This window comes from Phalacrocorax carbo, chromosome 17 (genome assembly GCF_963921805.1).
Source record: "Phalacrocorax carbo chromosome 17, bPhaCar2.1, whole genome shotgun sequence".
In the NCBI taxonomy this organism is placed as follows: domain Eukaryota; kingdom Metazoa; phylum Chordata; class Aves; order Suliformes; family Phalacrocoracidae; genus Phalacrocorax; species Phalacrocorax carbo.
Genome location: NC_087529.1, coordinates 4,293,202 through 4,317,688, shown reverse-complemented (window position 1 = coordinate 4,317,688; position 24,487 = coordinate 4,293,202). Strand labels below are relative to the sequence as shown.

The window sequence follows — 24,487 nt, the reverse complement described above, 5'->3', positions numbered from 1 at the left end:
ATGCTATATGAAGTCCATATGCTGAAGCTTAATTTTAAATGCCATTAAAAAAGCACTTAACATTTACAATATATCAGTCCGGCTACTTTAGCAGCTTGGATGTACTACAGTAAATGAAATGATTGAGAAAAAAAAAAGAAATTCAGAAGCTAGATGTTATAAAAATACTCGGTGCAGGATGTTCACCTGGTATGAGGCAGTAACTGTCAAACAGTATCCATCTCATTTCTGGGTTTTAATCAATTCCTCCTCTTTTTTGTTTCATTTTTGTATGTCATTTTTAAAGCCTAATTTAAAAAAAAAATCTTGGCATTCAGATTGGATTCCTTATGCAATTTTTTTCAATGTGTGAATTGGGCTGTGTATTCACAATTTGAAACGTCCTACTGTATTTATCCAGGTGCTTACCTGTAGGAGGACAAGGTTAAGAGGAGTGCAGAGTTTATGAATGAAAATCAAATACGGACATTGGTAAACCACCCCTTTTGAGTCCCGGCTAATTACATGGTAAACATCTGGAATTTATGCAGGGCAGTTAAAAGAGTCAATTCAAATGATTTTGAACAGGACCCATTTTGTTGCCTGCTCCCAAGCAGTGACAAAATGGTGCTGCAGACCTGGGCCGGCTCGGCCGGGCGCGGGGGCAACGTGCAGGGGCAGGAGGGATGAGGGCGGGGCAAAGGAGTCTTGATGTTCGATGGAGAAACGACATCAGGGTTTGGGCCTTTCTGAATTAGGGTAATTAGAATGATGCCAGGATGTAGCAATTCTCATCCCCTGTCGCCTTATACCCGTGGAAGGGACAATTTTCTGTTCTGGCTGGTTGCTTGAAGGCCGCTTTGCTCAATTGGCTTGTTTTTACTGGATGAGGAGGAGGCTGGGAAGATGGAGCCAAGAAAATAGTTACTCTGAGGATGTAAAGTGCCCGGTCCCGCAAATCCTGTCTCCTGATGCAGTCGCAAGGGCTTGGGAAGCCCATGGCAGTGCCTGTACCCATCAGGGCCATCTCCTGCGGAGCGCAAGACCAGACTGTGATAGTATATACTGGTTTCGCCATCATAGCTTTATAAAAAACTATTCTTTAATATTACAAAGATTCTTTAGATATGTAAGATATATATATATATATAAAAATGTTCTTTAATGGTGCACTGGTTTATGTGATGTCCCCTGTTTGGTGGTGGTCGCTATGTGTCTGCTAAAGCCAATGGTAAATTGGTGGGACGGGTGCATTCTCAGCAGGGAGCTCTGCGGTGCTCTGGCTCGAACGAGGTTTAATGATCGTGCTGTGAACTTGGGAAATTTGGGAAGGCCAGAGGAGGGGTGGCTGTCTGCACCAGTGCAGGGTTTAACCCTTACTCTCCCCTCAAGGCTTTAGCGATCCTCACTTTTCAGTCTGTTGAAGGGAGCACCGGTTCAGCTACTGCCTAGGAGCAGTGGTGGGCCTCGGTGTTGCGGACATCGGGACGTGTGAATGAGAAAGCTGCACGTGCTGAGTTTCTTCTGGTGATGTCAGAACTCATGACTTCTCATGTGCTTTCACGGCAATGAGAAATCTGCATTTTTGAGGCTGCCATAAGCCACGTGGAGCCTCCTGGGCTAGTGAGGGCTCTCTGTCTGAGCCTCCCGTAAGGAGGGGTGTGTTGATCCCCTCCATCTCTCTCTGCACCCACCTTTTCCTCGCACTGGCCCATAACCCCCCCCTCTATATACCCTCACCCATATTTGTGCCCCATTTTGCACTAGCCTTGTGCAGCCCGTGCTCTGGAAAGAGTGAGTTTGATTCAGGTGATATTTAAGCAGCAATAATGTTTTCTAGCTTATTTGTCCCAGAGTGAATTCATCACATGGTGGATCTGCCTTTTGGGGTGCTGCTCTGAGTTTCCATCAGTTCCAGTGCTGCTCCAGGTCACTCACTAACGTGTTAACCCTTTACTTTTTCTAAGGAGGATGTTTCCTAGTTACAAGGTTAAAGTGACCGGGATGAACCCCAAGACCAAGTACATCTTGTTGATCGACATTGTCCCAGCTGACGACCACCGGTATAAATTCTGTGACAACAAATGGTAAGAGAACATTTCTGTTTGCCTTCTTTTCTGTAAGAAAATTGCAATTGGATTGACCGTTTGCTGTGCAAACTCAGAAACCAACATAAATATCTTCCCATGGGAGGGATGCCAACATCCCAGAGCTCTCTTTCACGGAGCAGCAGTAATACAAGAGCCAATAGCTGGAAGTTAAAGCCAGACAAATATAAAATAAAAGAGTCTTAACAGGCTGGGCGATTAACTGCTGGAACAAACTGCTAATGGGGGTGGTGGACTGTACATTTCCAAAGCGCTCAAGGTCGGATGTCTTTTCAGAGGAGATGCTTTAGGCCAAGCACAGGTTATCTGGCCACGTGCAGGTGTAAGAGGGTAGAGCCACAGCCTGCATTATATCAGAGGCTGGACTAGATGATCTAAAGGTCCATTTTGGTCTTAAGAATTAGGTATCTACGTGAGTTAAGATTTAAATTCCTTTGTTCTCTAGTAATACTTTGCTTTTATGCAATCAGCTATAAAGCAAAACATGGGGTGGTTCACTCAAAGCCCTGGTTCAGCCACGCTGCTCCGGCAGACAAAGGGAGCAGCGATTCCCCCCGTCACGGTCCAATGCCAGATCCAGTCTAGAGTTTTTTTCCTTATAATTCATTCTTCCTCTGAAATTTCTTTCCCTTCTGTTATTCTTCCCTTCCCTGTGCCTTTGATAGTAACGTTACTTACCACCAGTAAGGAGGCACCAATGATCTTTGCTTTCTGACGGAGGAAGCATGTTGTTTTCTCTTTTAGTTTTTACCCCAAATATGCCCAGCAGTCTCTCTCACTGCAACAATTCACCGTGCCTTTCCCAAACCCTTCCACCAACAGCTGCCTGGTGAAAAGACGAGCAATGGAAAACTTTGTAGTCATCTTAATGGGAACGAGGCTGGTGACATCCTATAAAACTGTAGTAATTTACTTGCACATTAGGGCTGCTCCAGTTTTAAAAAATCCCTTTTCCACTCGCTTTTGTCCTGGAGTGCCACTGGGTAAGAGGAGCGGACTGAGGGCCTCCGCGGCACGGCGGCCACTTTGTGTTTTAACCATTAAGCCCTAGATGATGGATAGTTGTTAACTCTGTTTAATTTAGCTTTTGCCAGCCCTAGAGCTGTTTCCCCTTTTCATTTTATTGCTGCTGGAAAGTCTGTGTTAGTTTTGGTAATATTGCTTTTATTGGTGTTTTATAAGAGGAGAACAATGCACAGTAACGGGGCAGTTGCCATTAAATGATGTCTCATGGCTGGGTCTTGTGTCCATGAGGACCGGTGGTGTGGGGGCAAGGGGCGCTGGCAGAAGGGTACGAGGGGCAGCACCATGTGCCAGCACGCAGCTCTGGAGCGGGGAGCAGCCCCTTCCCACTGGAGCTGCTGCCCGGCCGGGGCTGCGGGAGCCCTGCATGGCTGCGGAGGGTGCATCAGCGCTGGTACCCGTGCCTGCTCGCAGGTACCTTTTCCTGGGGAAGTATGTGAAACCATCTCCCCTTGCAGAACGGCCTTTGAAGGCTTCATCCTCTCCAAAAAGCCAGATGAGATTTCCTCCTTGACCAATGCCAACACAATTGCCATGTAGAGACGCTGCCCCAAGGGAAAGCTGCATGGGACCAGAGATGGGTTTACTCTGCCAGCCTGTGATGCTGAAACATGGAGCTCTGAAACCCCATGAGTAGCAGGAGGCTCTCTGAGACCCCATCTCCCAGCGTGTCCCTCCAGGGCTGGCGGGAGGGATGGTGGGTTGAGTTTAAGGACGAAAACGCTCTCCTATGCCTGGGCTGGCGACTGCTGCCAAGGTGATGCAGTCTGTAACCGCTGTATTTGCAGGATGGTGGCCGGGAAGGCAGAGCCGGCCATGCCGGGGCGGCTGTATGTGCACCCCGACTCACCCGCCACGGGAGCACACTGGATGCGGCAGCTGGTGTCCTTCCAGAAGCTAAAACTCACCAACAACCACCTGGATCCCTTTGGACATGTAAGAGCAATGTTCTGCGAGGGTTTTGGTCAGAGGTGGGCCTGTGGCGCCAAATTTGTGTCTGGACTGGGATGTTGGTTGGGATGTTGCAGTTAATTTAATAATGCAGAACAACATTTATTTTGTGCTGCCAGTGCAGCTGGGTGGGGGAGAGTTTAATACTGAGGGAGGGGGGCTGCAGTTGCTGCCCGTGTGCTTCCCTGCTCTTGGAAATGCAGCCTCTGACTTGCTCAGTTGTTGCCTGCCGGATGCCACCGACCTTTTATTTTCTGCCCAGGAACTTTCCAGGCAGCGCTGTGCGATTTTCAGCCCAGCTATTGCTGTACGCAGTACATACAGCTCAACAGAAACAGGTTGCATAAACTCATTATTTTCCAAGCTGGCTTTGGCAGCCATATAAAAGATGAAGTATTTTATTTGGAAAATCTTAATTCATGTGTATTGCTAATGCAGAAGTGGGAAGTACACAGTTATCTGCCACAGCGAATTTAATAACCAGCACAACGGCCCTTCCAGCCTGCCAGGGAAACGAGTGCTTAGATAATGCATATAAAAATACGGACCTGTCTGGTTTGCACTGCCCGAGCTGCAAGGCACGTAAAAATAAACAAACCTTGCTGGCTGGAGGAAGGGAAGACAGAGTTTAAAATCCTTTAGTTTTAGTGCCATCAGCTCCTCCTAGTACCACAGGTAAGAGAATCTATTTTGTATCATCAAATATGGTTTTTAACCTGCCAGTCCTTTAAGCAGCAGCAGTTTTTGGAGGGGGTGAGGGGGTCTGTGAAAAGGTCCTAAAGAAGGGTGCAGAGGGAGAAGGGGGTGTATCTGTCTTGCACGGAATGATCATGCATCAAGCCTCTAAAGAGCAGGTTTTCACGTGGAGTCAATTGTCCTGATGCCACCTAAAAGCCGTACAGAAAGTGGAATTCTGACACAGCTAAATCAGACGGAGCTTTATGGGGTTGACTCTAGAGGCAGGGTGACCCTACTAGCTTAAAATGCTGTGAAAAATTCAGAATTTTTGCCGCATTTTTAATTTGCTGCAAATTTCAAACTCCGAAAAGCAAGCGCGCCGATCCCGCGCGTCGCCGCCGCGGTGCTGCGGCAGAGCCCGGCTCTGGCAGGGTGACACGGTGATAACCCAGCCCTGCGCAAAGCCGTCAGCAGCGCCGGGAACTGACCCTCTTCCCCAACCTGCTGACCCCAATGAAACATGTGTGAACTTCAAAGGCTAATCAGGACCATTTAATGCTGACATTATTAATCACAGGCGATCTCGCCCCTTCACTCTTCTTTAAGGGGGAAAGTACCACGGAAATGAAATGAAAACAACTGCGTTAAGGGTTGCACAGTAAAAATTACATAAAGCCCACAAATGCCGATGTTTTGGTGTCAGCAGCCGTACAGACCTGCTTGCTTTGCACGTGGCATTTTTTCACTCCCATGTTTTTTTCTTGGTTAACTGTGTAGCATAATATATGACTGTTTATGTTGTAAAATGTAAACCATAAAACATACAGGATGTTTGATGTGGCCGTAAAACAAACAGGATGTGCAGTGTTGGTTTTGCAACTTTAAACATTTTCTTTTCCTGACTTTGTCATTTTTTAACTGTGATTTTTAACACTGCATTTTAACGGGGAAGATTCCCCCCACTCCGGCTTTTTATAAACACCCTGTCTGTCCTCCCACAAAACTTCCCTAGCGACACAGAGGGGACCCCAGTTTGCATTTTGGGGTGATACCTGCAGCACAGTGCAGCGACCTCCAAACGAGCCCTGCTCAGTCCCCCTGTGCCATGCGAGCTGTCCTGCCTCGGACACAGCCCGGCACGTTCTGTCTCACGCGGCTGGGAAAATGCCTGGAACAACCTCTTTCAAGTGCCCAGGTCGCTGTGTGGTTCAGGCACTGACAACCTGCCTGGCTAAATGGGATTTAGCCCTTCCTCAGACAGTTCCTTTTTAGGCTTTGAAATGAATCACCTGCTTCAGAGAAGTGGTACTCTGCTTTTTGCTGGGCACACGGAGGAGACCTGGACTCTGTACCAGGCGAGCGTGGGTTTTCCTAGCAGCTTATCCTGAAAACTGTTCTGCTGTCGCACAGGTACGTGCCTGGGACAGGCAGTGCCTGCGAGGTCTCTGCCCGGCACGGCACAGTCCTCCCAGCCCTGCCTGCGAAGGCATTACATTATGAATAATAACAGCTTCTCATTTCTAGGAATTTCTTCCCAGCGATTGCAAACGCTCTCTTAAAGCTCCCTGAGAAAACCAAGTCAGAAAACCCACAGGGTTTGTTTGCCTTCTCGTGCTCCAGTGAAGCTTGCTTGCCATTTCCTTTTGTCTTTGATTTTCTCCAAACCCCAAAACCACGCGGAGCGATGATTTCTGCAGGCTCCCGCTGGTGCTTTTTTTGGTGTGCGGGCAGCTTCCCAGCCAGAGCCGTGCCAGCTCGCCCTCCCTGGCACCCTCGGCCACCGCGGGCACCCGCAGGTGTCGCGGCCCCGGGCTCCCTACCTCGCTCCCACCGTCCCGGGCTCCAGCTCCTGCCAGCGTCCCAAAATCCCGCAGAGCCCGGCCCTTCCTGCAGCTCTTCGCTGCGTGTGAGCGATCCCCTCCAGCCCCTGCCGTGCTGCGATGCGCGCGGGGCTCAGGCAGAAACCGCTTGCGGCTTGGGGGCAGGAGGGGCGAGGAGGCGGGGGAGAGGCGCACAGCGAAATATCTTTGTGCTAAGTGTTCCTTTTCTGGATTAACCATTTTTTTGGTAGACGCTTATTTGGAAGGAAAACAGAAAGGAGCTCTTCCAGCTCCCCCCAGATAACATCAAGCATGGGGAGCTGATCCTGGGAGTCAGGCTGGGGCGTATGCAGGGTTATGGGGGTCTCACAAGAAGGATGTGGAGGATTTTATGGGCTCGTGGTCACAGATGCAGCTGGAGCACGACAGGCTGCTGGGCTCCGTCGCCGTCTGCAGCCAGCCTGTGCCGTGGGGGGGATGCAGCTTTGAAGGGCAAACACATCACGACGTGGGGCGCAGCTCCTCTGAGTGTGGCTCCTAGGCACCTGAAAAATAGACAGAAATTTCACATTATTTCAATGATTTCATTGATAAATGAACCTATGCCCTGGCTCAGCGTGCTGTAATACTTAACATCAGGGACAAGCAGCCCCACAGAGTTCATAAAGAGAAGTGTAGATACATTTAAGGCTTAAAATAAGTTAAACATCTTAATTAATAAGCTGTAGAGCTGAAGCCCTTGTTGCAATCCACAGAATTAGACTGAAGATTATTTACAGTGCTGGCGGGAGGGGATGCCTTACAGGCAGCGCTGGAAAGCCTCGCTTTCTGACACCCAGCCCATAAAACCCAGCCACCAACTGTTCCTCTTCAGTCTCAAAAGCCTCACTCCTGCTTCGTCCACTGGCCAGTTATCTATTGCAGCAAATTGTTAGTTACAGTCAGAGGCACGGGAGGCATTTTTCAATCTGGAGACATAAAACAAGCAGATTTTAAGTAAGAAGAAATTAAGTGGAGAGCTCTGTAATCTGCCTGCAAACCCCTCTGGTTGAGCAGGTTTTGTGGCAGGTAAGCCTGTGCCCAGCTCCCGCACCACGGCTTGAAAATGTGGGCTGTATATTTTACTCTTGGGGGATTTTTTGACCATGAAAGGCTTCTTTCACGTCAGGCTTAACAACTGAGAAATGCTCATGTTGCGAATGGATTAAGAAATCAGCAGCCGCTGTAATGTTTAGCTATGGTGAGGTCTGTCTGGTCCCAAAGAAAGCATTGCAAGCCTAGAGTAAAATCTTAATTTATGTATTTTCAAATCTTTACATGCCGAAATAATCAGCCTGATAGAGCCTCTGATTTACATGGGGCTGGTGAGTGACAGAGATAGTGATTCTGGCAGAGCTGATGCTTTGCTCTCTAATGCCACGTGAAAAATAGGCAGCTGTATGTACGCCATCCTCGGAGACAAAGATACCCTCTTAAGTGCCAGCAAGCTGCGCAGGAGTGGCACATCACGTACCCGTTCCCAGTGTATTCTGCCTGGAAAGCACCTAGCTGTGCTTTCCAAGTGAAAAATGGGAATGACTCCTTCATCATGAACCAGGTTGTATCATTACCAGTGCTAACAGATCAGTTGGGTGATAGCAGCTGTAGATGATGCACAGAAATAACCTCTCCATCGGAAAGGATAACAAAATACCCGCATCTCTTTCAGCAGGTTAGTTCAGGGCACGTGAGGAAATATTGAGCACGTCCTGACGAGTATCTCCGTAGTGATAAATGCTCATGAATGGAATTCCACTTTCTTCAGAGGTTTAAAGTATGTAAACAGTGGGGTGGAGGGCGCCCGTGAGACGGTCCGTATGGCTGGCGAGCTGCGGGGCGGCGTGGGCAGCTCCCGCTGCCGGCCCCAGCAGGTGAAGGATGCCCAGGGTGGGTGTGAAGCTGCCGAAGGGGCACGGGGGGGTTTGCTGAGGGGCTTCGGCTCACACTGGTGGTGAGGTTTTTCTCCTGTGCAACTCATTTCAGTCAATCAGGCTTTTTTGTTACTTTGCTGTTTTTGCTTTTCTTCAGCTCCTGGCTCAAAGTATTGTTTAAGCTGCTGAGACTGGCGGCTCTTTGAAGCAAAAATCATCTTTTCTTTTCTGCTTGCAGTGCTGAGCATGAGTGCCTGGGGCACGGTGATGGCGGGGGTAGCTGTAATAACCCCATGGCACGCTCAGGCCCTCAGCCCTGGCTCCCTGAAACCCCTGCAAGTGCTGCCCTGAGCAGCCCGCAGAGCTGGCGAGGGTGCCAGGAAGGGTCCTGGTCCCATGGGATTGCGTGGGGCGCGGGGGCTGCCTGCCCCACAGCGCCCGCAGCACCGGGCAGCACGCCGTGCCCCACAGCCAGCAACCTCCCGGCGCAGCCAGCCCTCCTGCCAATGGTACATAACAACGTGCATAAAGGTACGTAACGTACCTTAAGGGGCAGCGAGGGTGAGCAGCAAGGGCTAGAAAACGCCCAGCAAGGGTTAAGTGCTGCAGAGAAGCAGAGGCTGTTAATTAGGACAGGCTTCAGTTTGGTTTTACACTCTGTGCGTGGCAGAGGGACATGAGGATGCCTGTCAGGCATCGGCCAGGGGCCTGGCCATGGAGAGTGCCCGCTTTTGCTGCAGCATCGGGGCAGGCTGAGGGTCGGTGGCTCCTGAGCTGACTCCAGAGATGTGCTGGCAGTGCAGGAGCCCAGCTTTGCTCGGATCTTTCTCCTGAGGACCTTTTGAAAGTGGTTTTCAGCATCCAGAGGAGCTAATGATGAGCTGGATGGCAGCTCCGAGGGAAGCCCGCCTCACCAGATGCAATATACCTGGAAGAAAACCTTAGCTTACTCTCAGGCCCCCTCTTCCCCTGATTTTAGGGCAGGCTGTGAATATGCAGAGCCACGTAAGGCCAGTGCTCGTAGGCGTGGAGAAATGCTGGAAAACGGCAGAGGAGCAAGCACATCACATCAGGGGGTTCTGCTTTTGTTGTTGTTGCTGTTAATGACTCCACTGAAATTAAACCTCTGCTGGAGGAATCAGCCTTTCTCATGGCTTCTGCAGCCAGGCCAGCTTGGAAAGGACGATCACATCACATCAGTATTTCTGGCAGGCTTCAGCTGGGACCAGATCAATTGGAACTTATTTTCTTTTTTACAGAATGTAGGAAGATATTCCTGCAGGAAAAAAAAAACCAAAAAGACAAGTAATAAATGAATTAGAAGTGGAGTTTGTGACAAATAACAGTAGAGATTTAATTTAAACACCGCCCCCCCCCCGTCGTGTTGCTGAGCTTGGTTATGTTACATACTCCGTACCTACCTTGTTCCTTGGGTGCTGATGCAGCATTTCACTGTCATAATGGACTTTATCTACTTTTAAAGAGTGGGGTTATTATAGTTCCTGAGATGTAACGTACTGAGGTTTAAAGCTATAGGGTATTGTAGATGGTCTGTCACTTGTGATAGCATTTTAAGCAATATTCCTGGACTTCTTGACCCAAATCCACTATTTACTGGATTTACTCTTTAAAGCCGATGACTTTGTTATTTCTCTCCAGATTTATTATTCGCACACTTGGTTTTATTTGGTTATCACTGAAAGACTTAATTTTTCCCCTAGTCTTGGAGTTTCCTTCTCATTTTTTTATTAATTCAATTTTAACGTTTTCCTGTCTTTGCTCATCAGACGCACTCAGGCACTTTAATTAGGTTAATGTCCTAGTAATCTTATGAAACCCTAAATTTTATTTAGAGTTTTTCTTATTTGTTTGCTTTATGACTTGTGGCCAAGCAGTTTCCTCACCGCGTGCTGGTATGAGGTTTATGTGCCGCCTTGGCGGCAGCCTCCGCACAGCCTTGGATTGCCTGTGGCCGAAGGGATGGGGCTGCGGCAGCTCCCAGGCAAAGTCCTGGCTGGTGGGAGGGGACGCGGCCTCGCTGGCTGCTCCCTGCTTGTCCTCACTTAGAGCAGTGCTGTAGCAGCTCTGTAGCAAGAGAGCAGTTTCACGTCTCTATTTTCAGTTAAAAACATCTTTTATATAAGTATATAAAAGATTTCATTTATATATGTAGATGGTTTCATATATATATATGATTTCTTTTATATATATATATGAACTATATAAGAATTTCGTGTCTATGCATATCTCCCATTACTAAACTAGCTTTTATGTCAGTTCATTTAAAAGTTGAAAAAACCCTTTTGTCCAGCCCTAAATTTGAAGTCAGCTTTCTTGGAGCATCTCCAAATCTACTGCTGAAAGAATATCCATGAAAAGGTTATTTTCTTTTGGTTTTTTTTTTTTTTTTAACCATCCATTTTAGGAAATGTCTTACAGCTGATCTGAGAAACCGTGGTGTCCAAATAGATTATAAAGCCCGATGTGAAGTTTTACATTGTCTGCTTTGCTCCTGAAATAACCCCCACGGAGCGAGCGGAGCTGTGTGCCGCTGGGGTGGCACGTGTTTCGCAGGATGAATAGATCCACGTGTGCATTTGAAATAGCTGGGTAAGAAATGACCGGTGGAGTTCTTGGTTGAAAAGATTTACATCTCTTGTGCTGAATCTTTTTGTTGTTACATTACCGGTTTATATGAGTCAAATGCAGTTGATTTTAGTAAAGTTTAACTAGAATCAGATCCTGAAATCATCCTCTAGTCTTGGGTGGGGAGCTGGCCTGGAGAAGGGCAGCAGAGATGTCATGGTTTGCCAAAGACCTTTAGTGTCCACGGGTGACGCGAGGCCACGCAGCAGCGTGGGGCGGTGCAGGGGGTGCTTTGGATAGCACACGGGTGGATGTCCCGGGGTCACACGCCTCGGGTCCGCCCTGTCCTGTCCATTCAGAAATAAATGCTCACCAGTTAGCGTGGAGGTGGACTTCTCCACACCACAGCTGTATCGCAAGGCCAGGAAACGCTACCATAAATTTCAGCTGACATCAGATGAAAAAGGTCCGAGGAAAAGAAAAAACATAATCCCAGCTTTGGCCCTCTCGTAAGGAACAATTTGTCTGAGCTCATATTGAATCTTTTCCCAGGATTTTCCAGCCCTTCTTTTTTTCCCCATTGTGTGGGTTGCCAGGACAAACGTGTGGGTTTGGGAGGCTCCTCCTCTGCAGCCCGGTGGGGAGCAGCTTCGGGGCTGGGGCTGGCTGGGAAGAGCCCGTTCCCCCCATCGGTGGGCACAGCCCTGCCCTGGGCAGCTCTGCGAGGCGGCCCGGCTGTGAGCGGAGCACGGTGGGGCTTCCTGGAGATGACTGAAAATAAATAGGAAGAGGTTTAGATAATTTTAGAGCAAGCTTTTCAGCTGCTGTGGGGGTTGTCTGAATACAACTGTTGTCTGTAGGGGTTGTTTTATTTGGTTGAACTCAATGATCTTAAGGGTATTTTCCCAACCTAAATGATTCTATGATTTTAGCTGCTTGCTTTGGGGTGATGCGTCTCCGCAAGCTCCCGAGGTGGATGAGCGAGGGCAGCTGTCCCGGGCGGTGGCACTGCGCTGCGTCACCGGTCCCTGGAGACGTCCTGTTCATCCTGGGCAGCGCAGCTGGGGCGACTCTGCTGATGCTGTGAGGCATCTCTGAACCAGTTACTCGTGAAGAAAAGTTAGGTTTGGGACGGCTTATACCATCAAATGCTCTAGATATTTGTCAAGGTGAACGGCAGCTGTGCTTGCGATTCTGGAAGGACCCTGTTGATTACGTGCTCTTTTTTCCATGCGGGAGACTGAATCGTCAGGTTTTTGTTCTGGTCCTTCGCGCCCCCGCTCAGCGTCTCGGTGTGGGACAAGGGCCAGCCTCAGCTCAAAGGCTTTTTCACTTTAAAAAGAATAGAAGGAAGGAAGAAAGGAGCAGAAAATATATTAAAATGAGAGATTTTATATTAGTTATGTGATCTCCTGGGAGCAACCATAAAATTATGTGGCTTTTTCGTAGCCATTTACTATTCAGTATAAAAAGGGTAGTTGCCATAACAACCACTGCATCATATGACATTCGATACCTTGGCGAAACAGGGAGCGCTCTTAAATCAACTCCCCAAATTTCATATGAAAGTAAATACATTTTACTGGTGATTTCAAGGCAAGCTTGCATTGCGACAAGCAATGTGGTACCATTACCCTGCTAAGCTTCTGGCCTCTGGGCCCGATCCCGCAAACTGGCAAATGCCTTCAAGCCCTGAAGCCGACATTACTCAGCAGTGTGCGAGATTAGACGCTAAAGGAGTATGTTTTCCTAAGTAAAATTAAATGGAAGGAGCAAATGACACCCTTTTTTTTTTTTTGACATTTGTTGCTGACTGGGGAATGCCAAAAAAATAAAGAAGTTGAGCTACATTACAGCTTAAGTTCTAGCTGCCAGCTGTGTGATCAGCACAAAGGAGGGAGACAAGGAGGGGGGAAGATGTTTGTGTAAGCTCACATTTGACTTTGGAGTTCTCCTCCCTCGCAATCTGGTCCGCATGTGCGCCGTTGAGGGGGTAGAAGTGACATCACCCTCGAGATCCGCTTTGGCTCCTCTCTGGCCAGCAATAACGGAGTTACGCAGCGGCGCGGGGGGGTGCGCGGGCAGGGGGGGGCATCCCTTCGCGCTCCAGGCTGTGCATCACGGTGAGCGCCTCGGAAGGCGAGAGATGAAAAATGGTTCTCAAACACTAGAGGAGCTGTTTGGGTCTCGCCCAGCGCTGCCCGAGGAGGGTCCCTGCCTTGGGGCCCCGCAGCAGCGCAGGTGGTTCATTACAGCCTTTTGGTGCCATCCTCACCGACGCTTCTAAAGAAGGTTGCTTTTACCCACCTGGGTGGGTTTTAGCAGCCATTTTGTTTCTTGAAAATGTGCATTTTCTGGGCAGAGAGAGCGCCTGGGGGGTGGGAGGGGAGGGCATCCCCACGGGGACCCATGTCGGGATGTCGAGCCAATATCCACCTCCTGAATTTGGTGTTATCCATCTAATTTGAGGATTCTGGTTAGGATATCTGTTTGATTTACCTTTTGTTGTTTGGGGGTGTGTGTGTTTTGATTTTTTAAAACTATAGAAAAAAATTATATTTATTAGACTCCTAAATATGCCGCCATTTCATGTAAGCTAAGCTGTTTGTTTCACAGGCAAATAGACAAGATCACCAAGTTGCAGAGAGTGACTTTCAGTTACTAAGCCAGTGGGCCTCCGTGCTGCTCAAGACACCAGTTTCCTTTATTAATTTTCTATCCTTCGCATTTATCATGTTAAAATTCCCCTCTAACCAATACACCAGTAACTATTTTCAGTGGCAAGACAAGGCAAACACCGTTTCTTTTTTAGTAGCTAACCTATTTCAAACCACCTGTATTTTGTAGCAAAAACAATTTAAAAATGTGAGTGACAGCATCTGACACTGACTTAATCTCCCCACGCTCTCACAATGAAAAAGTTAAGTGCAGGAAAATACGAAGTTATTGTTTTAGCATCACCTTGGAGGCTGAGAGCTCCTACATCACCTCTGTCCTGCCCAGTGCTGCTGCTGAAGCCCTGCCTGCCCAGCACCGAGCAGCAGCAGCGGCCGTGCTCTGTCCCATCAATTAAAATACTTCTCATTTTTGACACAATTCTTTAAGTTAATCTTTCCACTGATGTTCGTCATCGGAGCGGAATTTACATTTGGTTTGTGTATTTTTAGCCAGCGACCAGTTTTTCCACAGCAGCCTTGAAAACTATTTAGCCTGAATTGTTGGCATTTCACTTTGCACAGGCACAGTGTTTTGCAGCTGAGGGTTGGGAGGCTTTTTTGAATGATTTGTAGGGTTTTTGAGTGCACAAGGCTTACACCAAGCACAAATAAGGAGAATGCATGTGCAGACACGGCCTCTGTACACAGGTTCTTGTTTTCAAGCCTGTGAAATGTTGGTTGCGGGTATGCGGAGGGTGGTCGCTGCTCCCCCCCCCAAAAAAGATGTGAGAAATCACCAGTGCAGCAGGCACAGGGGACCACCCGCAACAGCACCGTGACGTCCCATTTTCGTCCCCGATCTGACGTGCTGACCTCTCTGCCAAATAGCCGAAGGGATTTTGCTTCATCCTATGATAACAGCATATTTTTATGGGGCTTTGCTTTGCTGGAAGCTGTTCCCTATCCGCGTCCATGGACACCGACTCGATCGAGTTAACTTCAGGGCTCTGTGGTGCTCACATCTATTAGTCATGTGTCGTGCTCAGCGATGGCTGTTCGGCTTTGATCTGGCACATCTTGAGGGGGTCTCCTTTCATGATCCCCGCACTCAGAGAAATTCGGCACTTTCCAACAGGTACACTGAGGCATGTGGGCAAATATTCATTTCAGTGCAAGGGACAGAAATGCCCAACCTTGTAAGTGCAGGGGGCTAAACGAAGCCATTTAGGGGATCCCTCCCCCCGCCCCCCGAACACCCCCCAGATATTAAGCAGTTCACAATGAACCTTCAGGCAGGTTCACAGCCACAACTGTAACCTTGAGCATCTGTCAAAAATCCTTTCCTGAATGTGTCTATCAGGCTCCAAAAAGTAATGTCTTGTTCATTTTGGAAATTGTTTGGATGCCTTGGGTTTAAAGAGGTTATTAAAAAAAAGGAAAAGATTTTTAAGGGTGTCATTATAGCCCAGTGGATACTACTTAGGAGGGGAAACAGAGACTGTTCATCCAGAGTGTATCGAAACTTGGGCTGCTAGTTTTCCCTTTGGAAATCTTATTTTAAGGTTGTTTTCTTTGTCCTGCTGTTGACTTGCTCTGACTCTGGGGACAAGTCACCCGTCCTTGCTAGACTTGGGCAGGCAGGAACAGGCAGTGACGAGGGCTTAGCACACCCCAGCTTCTGCTCCAGACAACAATTATTTATCAGCTTGGCTCAACTCTTAATTATTGAAAATTAAAATGCTTATTCTTATGAAAGTCTTGGCCCTCTGGCATTATTCATCTTGGCTTTGTTTTATGAGTGGCTGCTACATGAAAGCACAGAAAAGGCTCCGAACCCAAACCTGAGCCGACCCTCTCAGATCTACACCCTGCACATCAACAGCCACAAAGTGGTTAAGAGACTTGATGCAAAGCTGATAAAATGCCAAAAATTCCTCATTCTCTCTCTTGGGGAGCAGGGAGGGTTGTCTGGAAAATGTCAACAATAAAAATTGCATTTAAGTGGTATATAATGCAGCCAGCTACTGTGGGCAGAGTTCCGTGCAGCCAGACGAAGGGGTTTAAAGAGCACAAGCTCCCTACACTACCTCCCATCCCAGCTGGAGTGCACAGAGCAGCGCCGCCGCCGCGAGCTCTCCTCAGCACGGACGGGCATGAAATGGAAAGGGTTCCTCAGCACAAACACCGATCGTGGAGCAAATGTCTTCTGTTTCTTGATAATTCTCATTTAAAACTCATCAGTGTAAACTGATTCTGCTCTGCTGTGTTGTGTACATCCATGTGTCCGTCCGTCCGTCCGTCCGTCCATCCACCCATCCATCCATCCAACCATCCATCCATCCCTCCATCCACCCACCCACCCATTTATCTATCACCAGCTGAAGACACGACCCATTGTGGTCTTCCCTACGTGGCCCGTTGCCTGTGTCCGTCAGGGATGGATGTATCCTTCGTAGCTGCTTCGGGCACCCCAGTAGGGGAAGGGGTGTCAGCCTGGCTGGGGATCTCCTCGCCTCTAGGGCCAGCCGGGCTCAGGGAGGACAGACACAATTAATCAGTTTGGGAGAGGGGAGAAGAGATTGAGAAGGGTTATGCCAAGAAAACAAGAAGAAAGCAGTATTTCTTCTTTGCCCAGTAAAGGGAATAGAGGCTTTGCTTAAAACCATTCCGTTTCTTAAAAGAAATGCCCATTTTCTTCTGTAACATCTGGACACATGCCTTCTTCATGGAAGAACAATGCTGCGGGGCCAGGCTGGGATGGGCGACGCAGCCGGGGCTCGGGCCAGCCGCTCCCCGCCTGGGCAGCCCCGCTCGGCCCCTAACGCCCCATCAGAGGCGCCCGGGCTGGGCTCTCCCCACTGGACCTGGGGTCCGCCTCCCCGAGCCCCCGCCGTAAGAAAGCGCCTGGCCGGCTCCTGCCTCTCACTTGCGGAGACTCGCGAAGAGGGGAGAAGCTGCGGGGCGGCTGCGAGAGGTGCCCGTGTCCCAGCCACCCGCACGGAGCCGCTCCACAAACAGGAGGAGGAAAAAAAAATCATCTCTTTTGTAGTTTTCTTTTACCAGCAGATAAAAGAAAAATAGCGCTTTTTTTCCCTCCCTGTGGTTTCTGTGATTTTTTTTTTGCTTGTGCTAAACTGTGTATTTTTCAGCTCAGTAAAGCATTTATTAGGAATCTTTATGGACCAGTCTGCTGGTGAATTATATATATATTGTACAGCTTCAGCATGATCTGGGAGAAAAAAAATCACTACTTTTTTTCCACCCAGACGGACTCTATCCAATAGCAATGAGAAAATGAGGGTTTACCAGGAAAGCTTTAAATTCACTTCTGCTTGCCAGAGCTGCAGATACCTTTTCTGTCTGGGTTCATGTGCATTTATATAATGTAATTTTCCCCTCTAATTCGAAAGCAAAGCTAAAGCTGAGCACTAGTGGGCTTTTGTGCTCTGCTAGTAAAGTCTGTCAAATAGCTATGGCTTGTCTTTTTTTTTCTTTTTAAATTGGATTTCTCACTTCAGCATCAATTGTTTTTCAGATCATTCTTAATTCAATGCATAAATACCAACCACGGCTGCATATTGTGAAGGCGGATGAGAACAACGCTTTCGGATCGAAGAACACAGCTTTCTGCACCCATGTTTTTCCAGAGACGTCCTTTATATCGGTGACTTCCTACCAGAATCACAAGGTAGGCTGCTTTTCTGGCTAAACGTGCTTAATTTCTGTTTGCGGGCTTTTGTACCTCGCAGCCCTCTGCTGCCGACGGCTGCGAAATGAGCTTCCAGATTGCAGCAGCGGCGCGATGTCGCTGCGGTGCTGTGTTTTGATGGGCACGAGCTGTTTGCTTGGGGTGGGTCGGGGCGGGGGAGAGCCTATTATGCTGCTGTTGTGCAGCTGAAAATATCTGCTTTAGAAGACAATTTCCATCCCATCGTTAAGCAAGAGTGACGAGCCAGAGGATGCAGCTAAGGAGCAGCAGGAACATCATTGGGTAACAATACCTTGGCAAACCCTGCGAGTCCAGACACTAATGAATCGGCGCTAGGATGTCATTCAAAACAGCAAGCAAATCTAATAATGACTAGTAAAGCTTGCTCATAAATCTACAGTGAAAAGTAATTATAGTATGTGTATTTAGTGAGAAGTACGAGGAATGTAACCATAAAAAAGCAGCTATGAGCCTGCTCTGTGGTTAGCACATGAAGGCAGGAGGGGGTTTGGGTTTGTTTTGGGGGAATACAGAGTACAAAGGGCTTGGTGCTGCGCTTTGGGGGTGTGCGTCACCCACACCTGGGTGTGTAGGCTTTGGCTTGGCTTCTTTTTTGGTAGTGGTGGCAGTGGGTAGCGTTCCGTCTGAGGATTTTAGCAACCCAAGTTACTAGCAGGATGGACAGCAAAGTGGCAGTTAATTGTCACCTCCCTGTGACAGCGGGTGCACTCTCGCCAGGGCGGGGAGAGGAGAGGGTGCCAGCCGGGGGTGGCAAGGCTCCGATTTCAGTCCTGTTGCTGATTTGCCTGCCTTTGCCCAAGCCCCTGCTCCCCTGCAGCTCTCCGAAAGGTGAAGTCGGACTGCAGGGTTGAATGAGGCTTCACTGGAGTTTTTAACATACATCAGGATTCATAAAGGTGCAGAGTGAAGTGGCACCACCCTCCCGTCACCCCAAATGTGAAAGCTGCCATGTGTTACTGTATCAGCTCCTTTTCTACACATTCATAGGAAAATACTACAGGAACAGGAACATTTGTGAAATTCTTCCTCCCCAATAATCTGACCAGACCTTTTCCTCCCAAGCAGCATGCCTGCGTGCCCTTTGATGCTCGAAGCATGGAGCCCTTGCAAGGTTTTGCAATTAGTGAGCCAGTTAAAAGGCTCAGAGCAGAAGCATGGGGGGGTGTGTTATGGTAAGACAGGGGGAGCAAAAAAGAAGGCCCTATTTGGACAGCAAAGTGAATCCTGTTTGAAAAGTTGTAGCTGTTGGTGTAAAATGACCAGTTGCCCAAACATGGTTAACCAAAAAGGCTCAAAAAAGCTTATTTAATGCCTACTTAAAATGTCTCATGTGTCAATAGCACCTTTCATCACTAAAGCTCCCAAAGTGCATCATAAACTTAATACTTCCACTGTCATTGCCATACAACCACTGCTGGGGGGAGGCTGGTAGCTGGTGGTGGCGCAGAGTGGACCTGACGGATTTCGGGAAAATGCCCCAGCCGAGCCCTAATTCTTCCATGAAGACCCTGTGAGGAGCCGCCCCGGTGCTGCCCAGCTCTTGCTCTGCGAGCTGCGGGCTCGGGGGGTCGGGTGCCGCCCGGTGCGGGGGGAGCACGGCGGTCTGCAGCAGAGGAGCGGGAGGCAGGAGGTCTCGCCACGGCCTCACTGCGATCTCAGGAAAATCACAACCTCAGAGAAATACCCCAGTGGTTTTACTTATCCTCCTAGGTGTTAACAATCAAAAACCTGCTCTGGGTACCTTTTAGGAAAAACAAACCACTGAACTATTTTCAGCTCAGAAATATCCTGTTAGCAAGAAGTGTCCTTGCGAATAATTGCCTTTCTAAACAAAAAAATGAGAGTCTTGGTTACAGAGCTGAGTGTGGGCTCCCAGAGACGGAAAGCTGGTGCTAGAGGGTACCCCTGAGCACAGGGCAGTGAGGAAGGTGTAGGTGTTTACCCAAAACTCCCTCCTGGGCTGGATGAAGCCAGGGGAAGGGGACAAGGAGGGACTGGAGCCCTGGTTCTCCTCATGTCAGAGGAAAACCATGGTCACTAAATAACAAAATTAAATTAAGATGTACAAACCTGATGTCGGGCTGTGGGTTAGGAAGAGCCCTATGCTTCTTGTGGCTCATCAGCTGATTGGGAGCTACCCTGGGGCCACTGTGGGCTGCGAGAGCAGAGGAAATCTTGAGCCCTTGAGGCTGGTTAAATTCACGTGTCACCACCTTCCTTCTCCGTCTCAGATACTGGCCAGCTGTTTTCTCAGGAGTTTTTTGGTAAAGGGGTATTTTTCAACATTGCTAAATGCGTAGATGTTAGTTATAGCCACACTCTTGCAAAATTATCCAAACGCAGAACTTGCTCGTTATCCTCACCACTAAAATCAGACGCAGGCTGGTGCAAGCCGCGGCCGGCTGGCGGGGGGAGCAGGGCTGCGCTGCCTCAGGCGGGGAGGGGACCCGAGGGCCGTGGGTCTGCAGGGAGATACGTGTCCTCACCGCCCCACCAGCGTCCTGCCACACTGCCACCTCTCCTCCCCCCGGAAAAGGTCTTTCCAGTGACAACTGGGTGCCCACGGAGATGTCCTACCCACCGGTGTCCCTTAGTAGGGAAGGACATTAAGACGACCTGTTTCTGACCAGTTCTGTCCTCGATACGTGTTAGACCTGTCTAAAACCTTACTGTCAAAGAGCCTTGGGCGTCCGTTTGTGCAAGGGCACAGGTACATCTCTTCGGGAAGTGGACAAGGGCTATTTTTAGGAGCTCCTGTGTCCCCACAAACCTTCTGGGGCTGTTCTGGCATTTTCCAGCTCCTGAAGCCCTCTCAGACGATCTTGTTCACTACCTGTTTGTCTTTTAAAAAATCCTTTGTTAAAGAGGTGGTTTATTTTCCTTTTTCACTGGACAACCAAGTACCTCTTCCCGGCATTCCTGACCATTGTATGGCTTTGGTTTGTACCCGCCTTACACAGGGAAGGGCTCAGGTGGCAGGACTGGCAAGGGAAAACGGTATTTACTGGGGCTGTAAGACAGACTAGTGCATATTTTTGAAGGAAATTTCACACACAAATTTTTTCAATAGAATTTTCATGAAATGGCAGAGCTTTCGCATTTCCCTTACAAAACCTGAGCTCCATCAAAATTAAATCTAGTCTGAGTCAGTTTGAAAGTGTTTTGACCCTTTTAATACACTGCAGGTCCTGGGGGGAAAGGCAGTTCTTGCAGAAGGCAGCAACTTTCCCTTGCCCAAAGACAATTCACTATTCGCGCTATGAGGCTTTTCACAGAGGAAAAATGACTGAATGAAGAATGTAAAGATATATAAAATTGTTATGGAAATGAGGGAGAGCCACTCCGTAAGGAATAGGGTTCTTTAACATGGAGGCAGAGGAACTCTCGTTTTAAATCAGACAAATCTATCCTCACTAACAAGAGCCCAGGATAAGAACACAGGACCCAGACTTCAGGAAATTTACATTCCTGTCCTCATTCATAATCAGCAAGTCTGTCAGCTTTAAAAAGCTGCTTCTGCAAGATCTAGCACGGACCTTCACAGCTCAGTTTCTCTCTCGGCGCTGAATGCGGCACCGCCATCTCTGTCACCACGTCTTAGACGGCTGAAACTCTCATGGGCTCTGCATTTCACGGGGTGTCGCATAGGACAGGACACCTACAGCCTCAGACCTGCTGCTGCACCTATTGCTCTGATCGATTTTCAAACGCTGTGTGCTTGGTTTCATTCTTTTAAAGATAACCCAGCTGAAAATTGAAAACAACCCCTTTGCCAAGGGATTCAGGGGGAGCGACGACAGCGACCTGCGCGTGGCACGGCTGCAAAGGTACGGCTCAGCGGCGCGAGGAGGAGCTCAGCGGGGCGGCCTCCTGCCCGGCTCGTCGGGGTCGGGGAGCGTGTGTGCGCGTGGCTGCGCTGAACCCAGGCAGCATCTCTGGGCAGGCGGTGTCCGACACGCAGCCAGCCAGCGCACACTTCAGACCCGTGGCCTGTGCGGAAATACAGCCTTAGGCTGGGCTTTAACCCTCATTCTGCTACTAGCGTGCTGCACCTCTTTGGAGGAGAAGTGAAAAGGTGCCTATGCTGTGGGGGGCATCGCATTTTCTTGTGCTTGAGGGCATTAGGGCTTTTGATGCCATTTATACCCTAGAAAAGCTCCTCCTGTAATTCAGTGGCCCCCTCCGTGTGTTGTCGCAATACTCGCCCACGTCCAGCAGAACGTGATGAGTATGAGTTTATCGTAATTGTCAAAGGGCGTTGGAGTCATTGGAGAGATGGGAAGCAAAACTAATATTTCGTCTTTCTGTTAATGCTGGTTGCTGTCTAACTGGTAATAATTTTTCTCCCTTCTTTTAGCAAAGAATATCCAGTAATTTCCAAAAGCATCATGAGGCAGAGGTTGGTGTCCAGTCATGGCCAGCTTTCAACAAAGCCAGACGTTAGCCCACTTCACGGGAATCACCAGACCCTTCAACACTATCAGTATGAGAACGGTGCTCACATGCAATTTGCAGCTTCAGATACTCAAGATCTGCCACTCAACACCTTCACAGCACAGAGAGATTCAGGGCTCTTCTATCATTGCCTAAAAAGAAGAGGTAACTCGAGTTTACAGCTAGAAAAACATTATGGCAAACAAACCTAAGAGCAGGAGCACTGAAAGACTTGTCACTAATGCCAGTTCATTTTGGAGCGGTCTCTTAGGCCTTGATCTTCAAAGATACTGATGTGATCAAAGTGTTCTGGAGAGTCAGGGCCCAAGAGCTGGGGTTTTGGGCAATTGTTAGTGGTTTTGTCCCATAGAAGGCAAATTAACACTCTGAGTCAGAGCCAAAAAAAAAAAAATCAGAATGCGTAATTCAAAGGGCATGAAGCTACGCTGGGAAATTATCCATTGTTAGACTCAGCTGAACTGATAATTGTTTGGAGGAGGCCTTATCTATCCTGAGACGTTCTGACACCTCCATTAGCATTAATGAAAATATACACATTCAGCACTTTTCCAGGGTGAAGCCATTAGCAATTCGCTAGATGTCTGCAAATTAGTGGGACCGTGGTAGCTGTGTGTGAGCACCCCTTTCCTTTTATCCACTAGTTCTCAAGTTTAAGTGAGCTGTAACTACATTCTCTTCGTTTTAGTCCAGCACCAGATGATATCATGGCATGTTTTAAGTTAAATGGAAAAACTTTGCACAGAAAAAAATCCTTTTATTTGCATGTCTCATTGGCCGCTAATTTATTTAAGCTGTGAGAATCCTCTGATTATGGGCAAATGAGGACTCTAACAGCACCATAATGAGGACTGCAAGGCAAATGTGTCATTGTAGCAGATGTTTAATCTGCAGAAGAATTCACTAATTCAGCCAGAGAATATTCCTAACAACTAGCAGAAAGTTGCTGGTAAACACAGCCACGGTCATCGTAATCCATAGGAGAGGGGCTACAGCTTCTCAGCGTAAAGCTGAGGGGAACGACTGATGACTGGGAAAGGGCTGCTTTATCTGGAAATATTTCTGCAGCTTTTGACATGAATATCTGGGAAATGTATAGTCATTTTTGTAATGACAGGAAGGCAGGCTGCGATAAGACCCTTTAAGAGACTTCTTGAATTTGTCAGGAGTAACACTGCAAGAGCGTCAGGGACCTCTGTTATCTGGATGAATGTGAAGTAATCTCTGATGTGAGAATAGTAGCCCAAGTCACTCACTTAACCTGATAAACGTCACCAGAAGGCTTTGAGGCTGAGGGGATTAGCCTGACATTTGCAACACAATGTCTTTTTGATGTTGTACATTGTCTTTCCAAACTAAAATGGTTTGACTGGATTAATCTGAAAAAGAGCACCAGTTGTTTAGCGAAATAATCAGATTGCATGCTCGGCTTCTAGGGGGACGCCATAAACCCACCCCAGGCCCTTAGCAGATTGCTGTTAAACGCCGTCGCTCTGGGAGCTGCTCCTGAACGTGAATTTCTTCTTGTTTGCAGAAAGTGCTCGGCACCTGGACCTGCCCTGCAAACGCTCCTACCTGGAAGCCTCCTCTTCTGTAGGAGACGATCATTATTTTCGGTCCCCGCCGCCGTATGATCAGCAGATGTTAAGCCCTTCCTACTGCAGCGAGGTGACACCGAGGGAAGCGTGCATGTACTCTAGTTCTGGGGCTGAAATTGCTGGTGTCTCAACAGTTGACGACTTGCCGCCCCCACCTCCCCCCTTGAGCTGCAATATGTGGACTTCTGTCGCACCTTACACCAGCTACAGTGTTCAGACAATGGAAACTGTCCCTTACCAGCCTTTCCCTGCGCATTTTACTGCCACCACCATGATGCCGCGGCTCCCGTCCATCACGGGTCAAGGCTCGCAGCCACCAGGTAACAGCCACTTCAGTGTCTACAACCAGCTGTCCCAGTCTCAGGTTCGGGAGCGCGTTCCTTCTTCATCTTTCCCGAGGGAAAGGGTGCACCCGTCTGTGTGCGAGAGAAAACCCCCCTCTCCGCACCTAAACGCGGCGAACGAATTCCTGTACTCACAAAGCTTTTCCTTGTCGAGGGAGTCGTCGCTGCAGTATCATTCAGGGATGGGGACTGTGGAGAACTGGACTGACGGATGACTCTGACGGCCAAGCGATGCCACAGCCAACGTTACTGCTCCAGGACAGTGTTCAATCAGTGTTGATACCTGTGGGTAACTTGCACTTCGGTGAGACAAATGTGCATTTCCAGAGGGATTTGTGTGGGTGAAGAGCTTGTATCTTCAGACACACAGAATTACATCTTCTGTCTCGGTGGGCTGGATTCATCAATCTCTTACCGACTCCCAAATAAATTAATTCTCGCGTCTTCATTACTGATCCAGTAGGAACCATCTTCATGACTAACAAGTGAAGTAGCTAGTCAGTGTCTTTTGCTTCTAATATTAAACATCCGTGAGCAAATTTTGGCTATTTGGGAAAAAGATGGGCTTCACTTCTATGGTACTTGGTTCGTGAAGTCACAACATCCCAAAACTCAAAGGAAAAAGCGATCTGTTCGGTTGCGTAGTTCAAG

At 48.5% G+C, this 24,487-nt stretch overlaps 1 protein-coding gene across 5 annotated transcripts in view; it reads left to right on the top strand.

Moving 5' to 3' along the window:
- TBX4 (T-box transcription factor 4) overlaps positions 1-24,136 on the top strand; it is a 44,621-nt gene extending 20,485 nt beyond the window's left edge. For all 5 annotated transcript variants that reach the window (XM_064467816.1, XM_064467818.1, XM_064467817.1 and 2 more), the window contains 6 exons: positions 1,947-2,066; positions 3,899-4,046; positions 17,248-17,400; positions 21,181-21,269; positions 21,800-22,041; positions 23,429-24,136. In XM_064467816.1, the coding sequence (XP_064323886.1) occupies positions 1,947-2,066; positions 3,899-4,046; positions 17,248-17,400; positions 21,181-21,269; positions 21,800-22,041; positions 23,429-24,051 (1,375 nt within the window). In that variant the 3' untranslated portion in view covers positions 24,052-24,136. The remainder of the gene's footprint in view (positions 1-1,946; positions 2,067-3,898; positions 4,047-17,247; positions 17,401-21,180; positions 21,270-21,799; positions 22,042-23,428) is intronic.
- Positions 24,137-24,487: the final 351 nt, after the last annotated feature.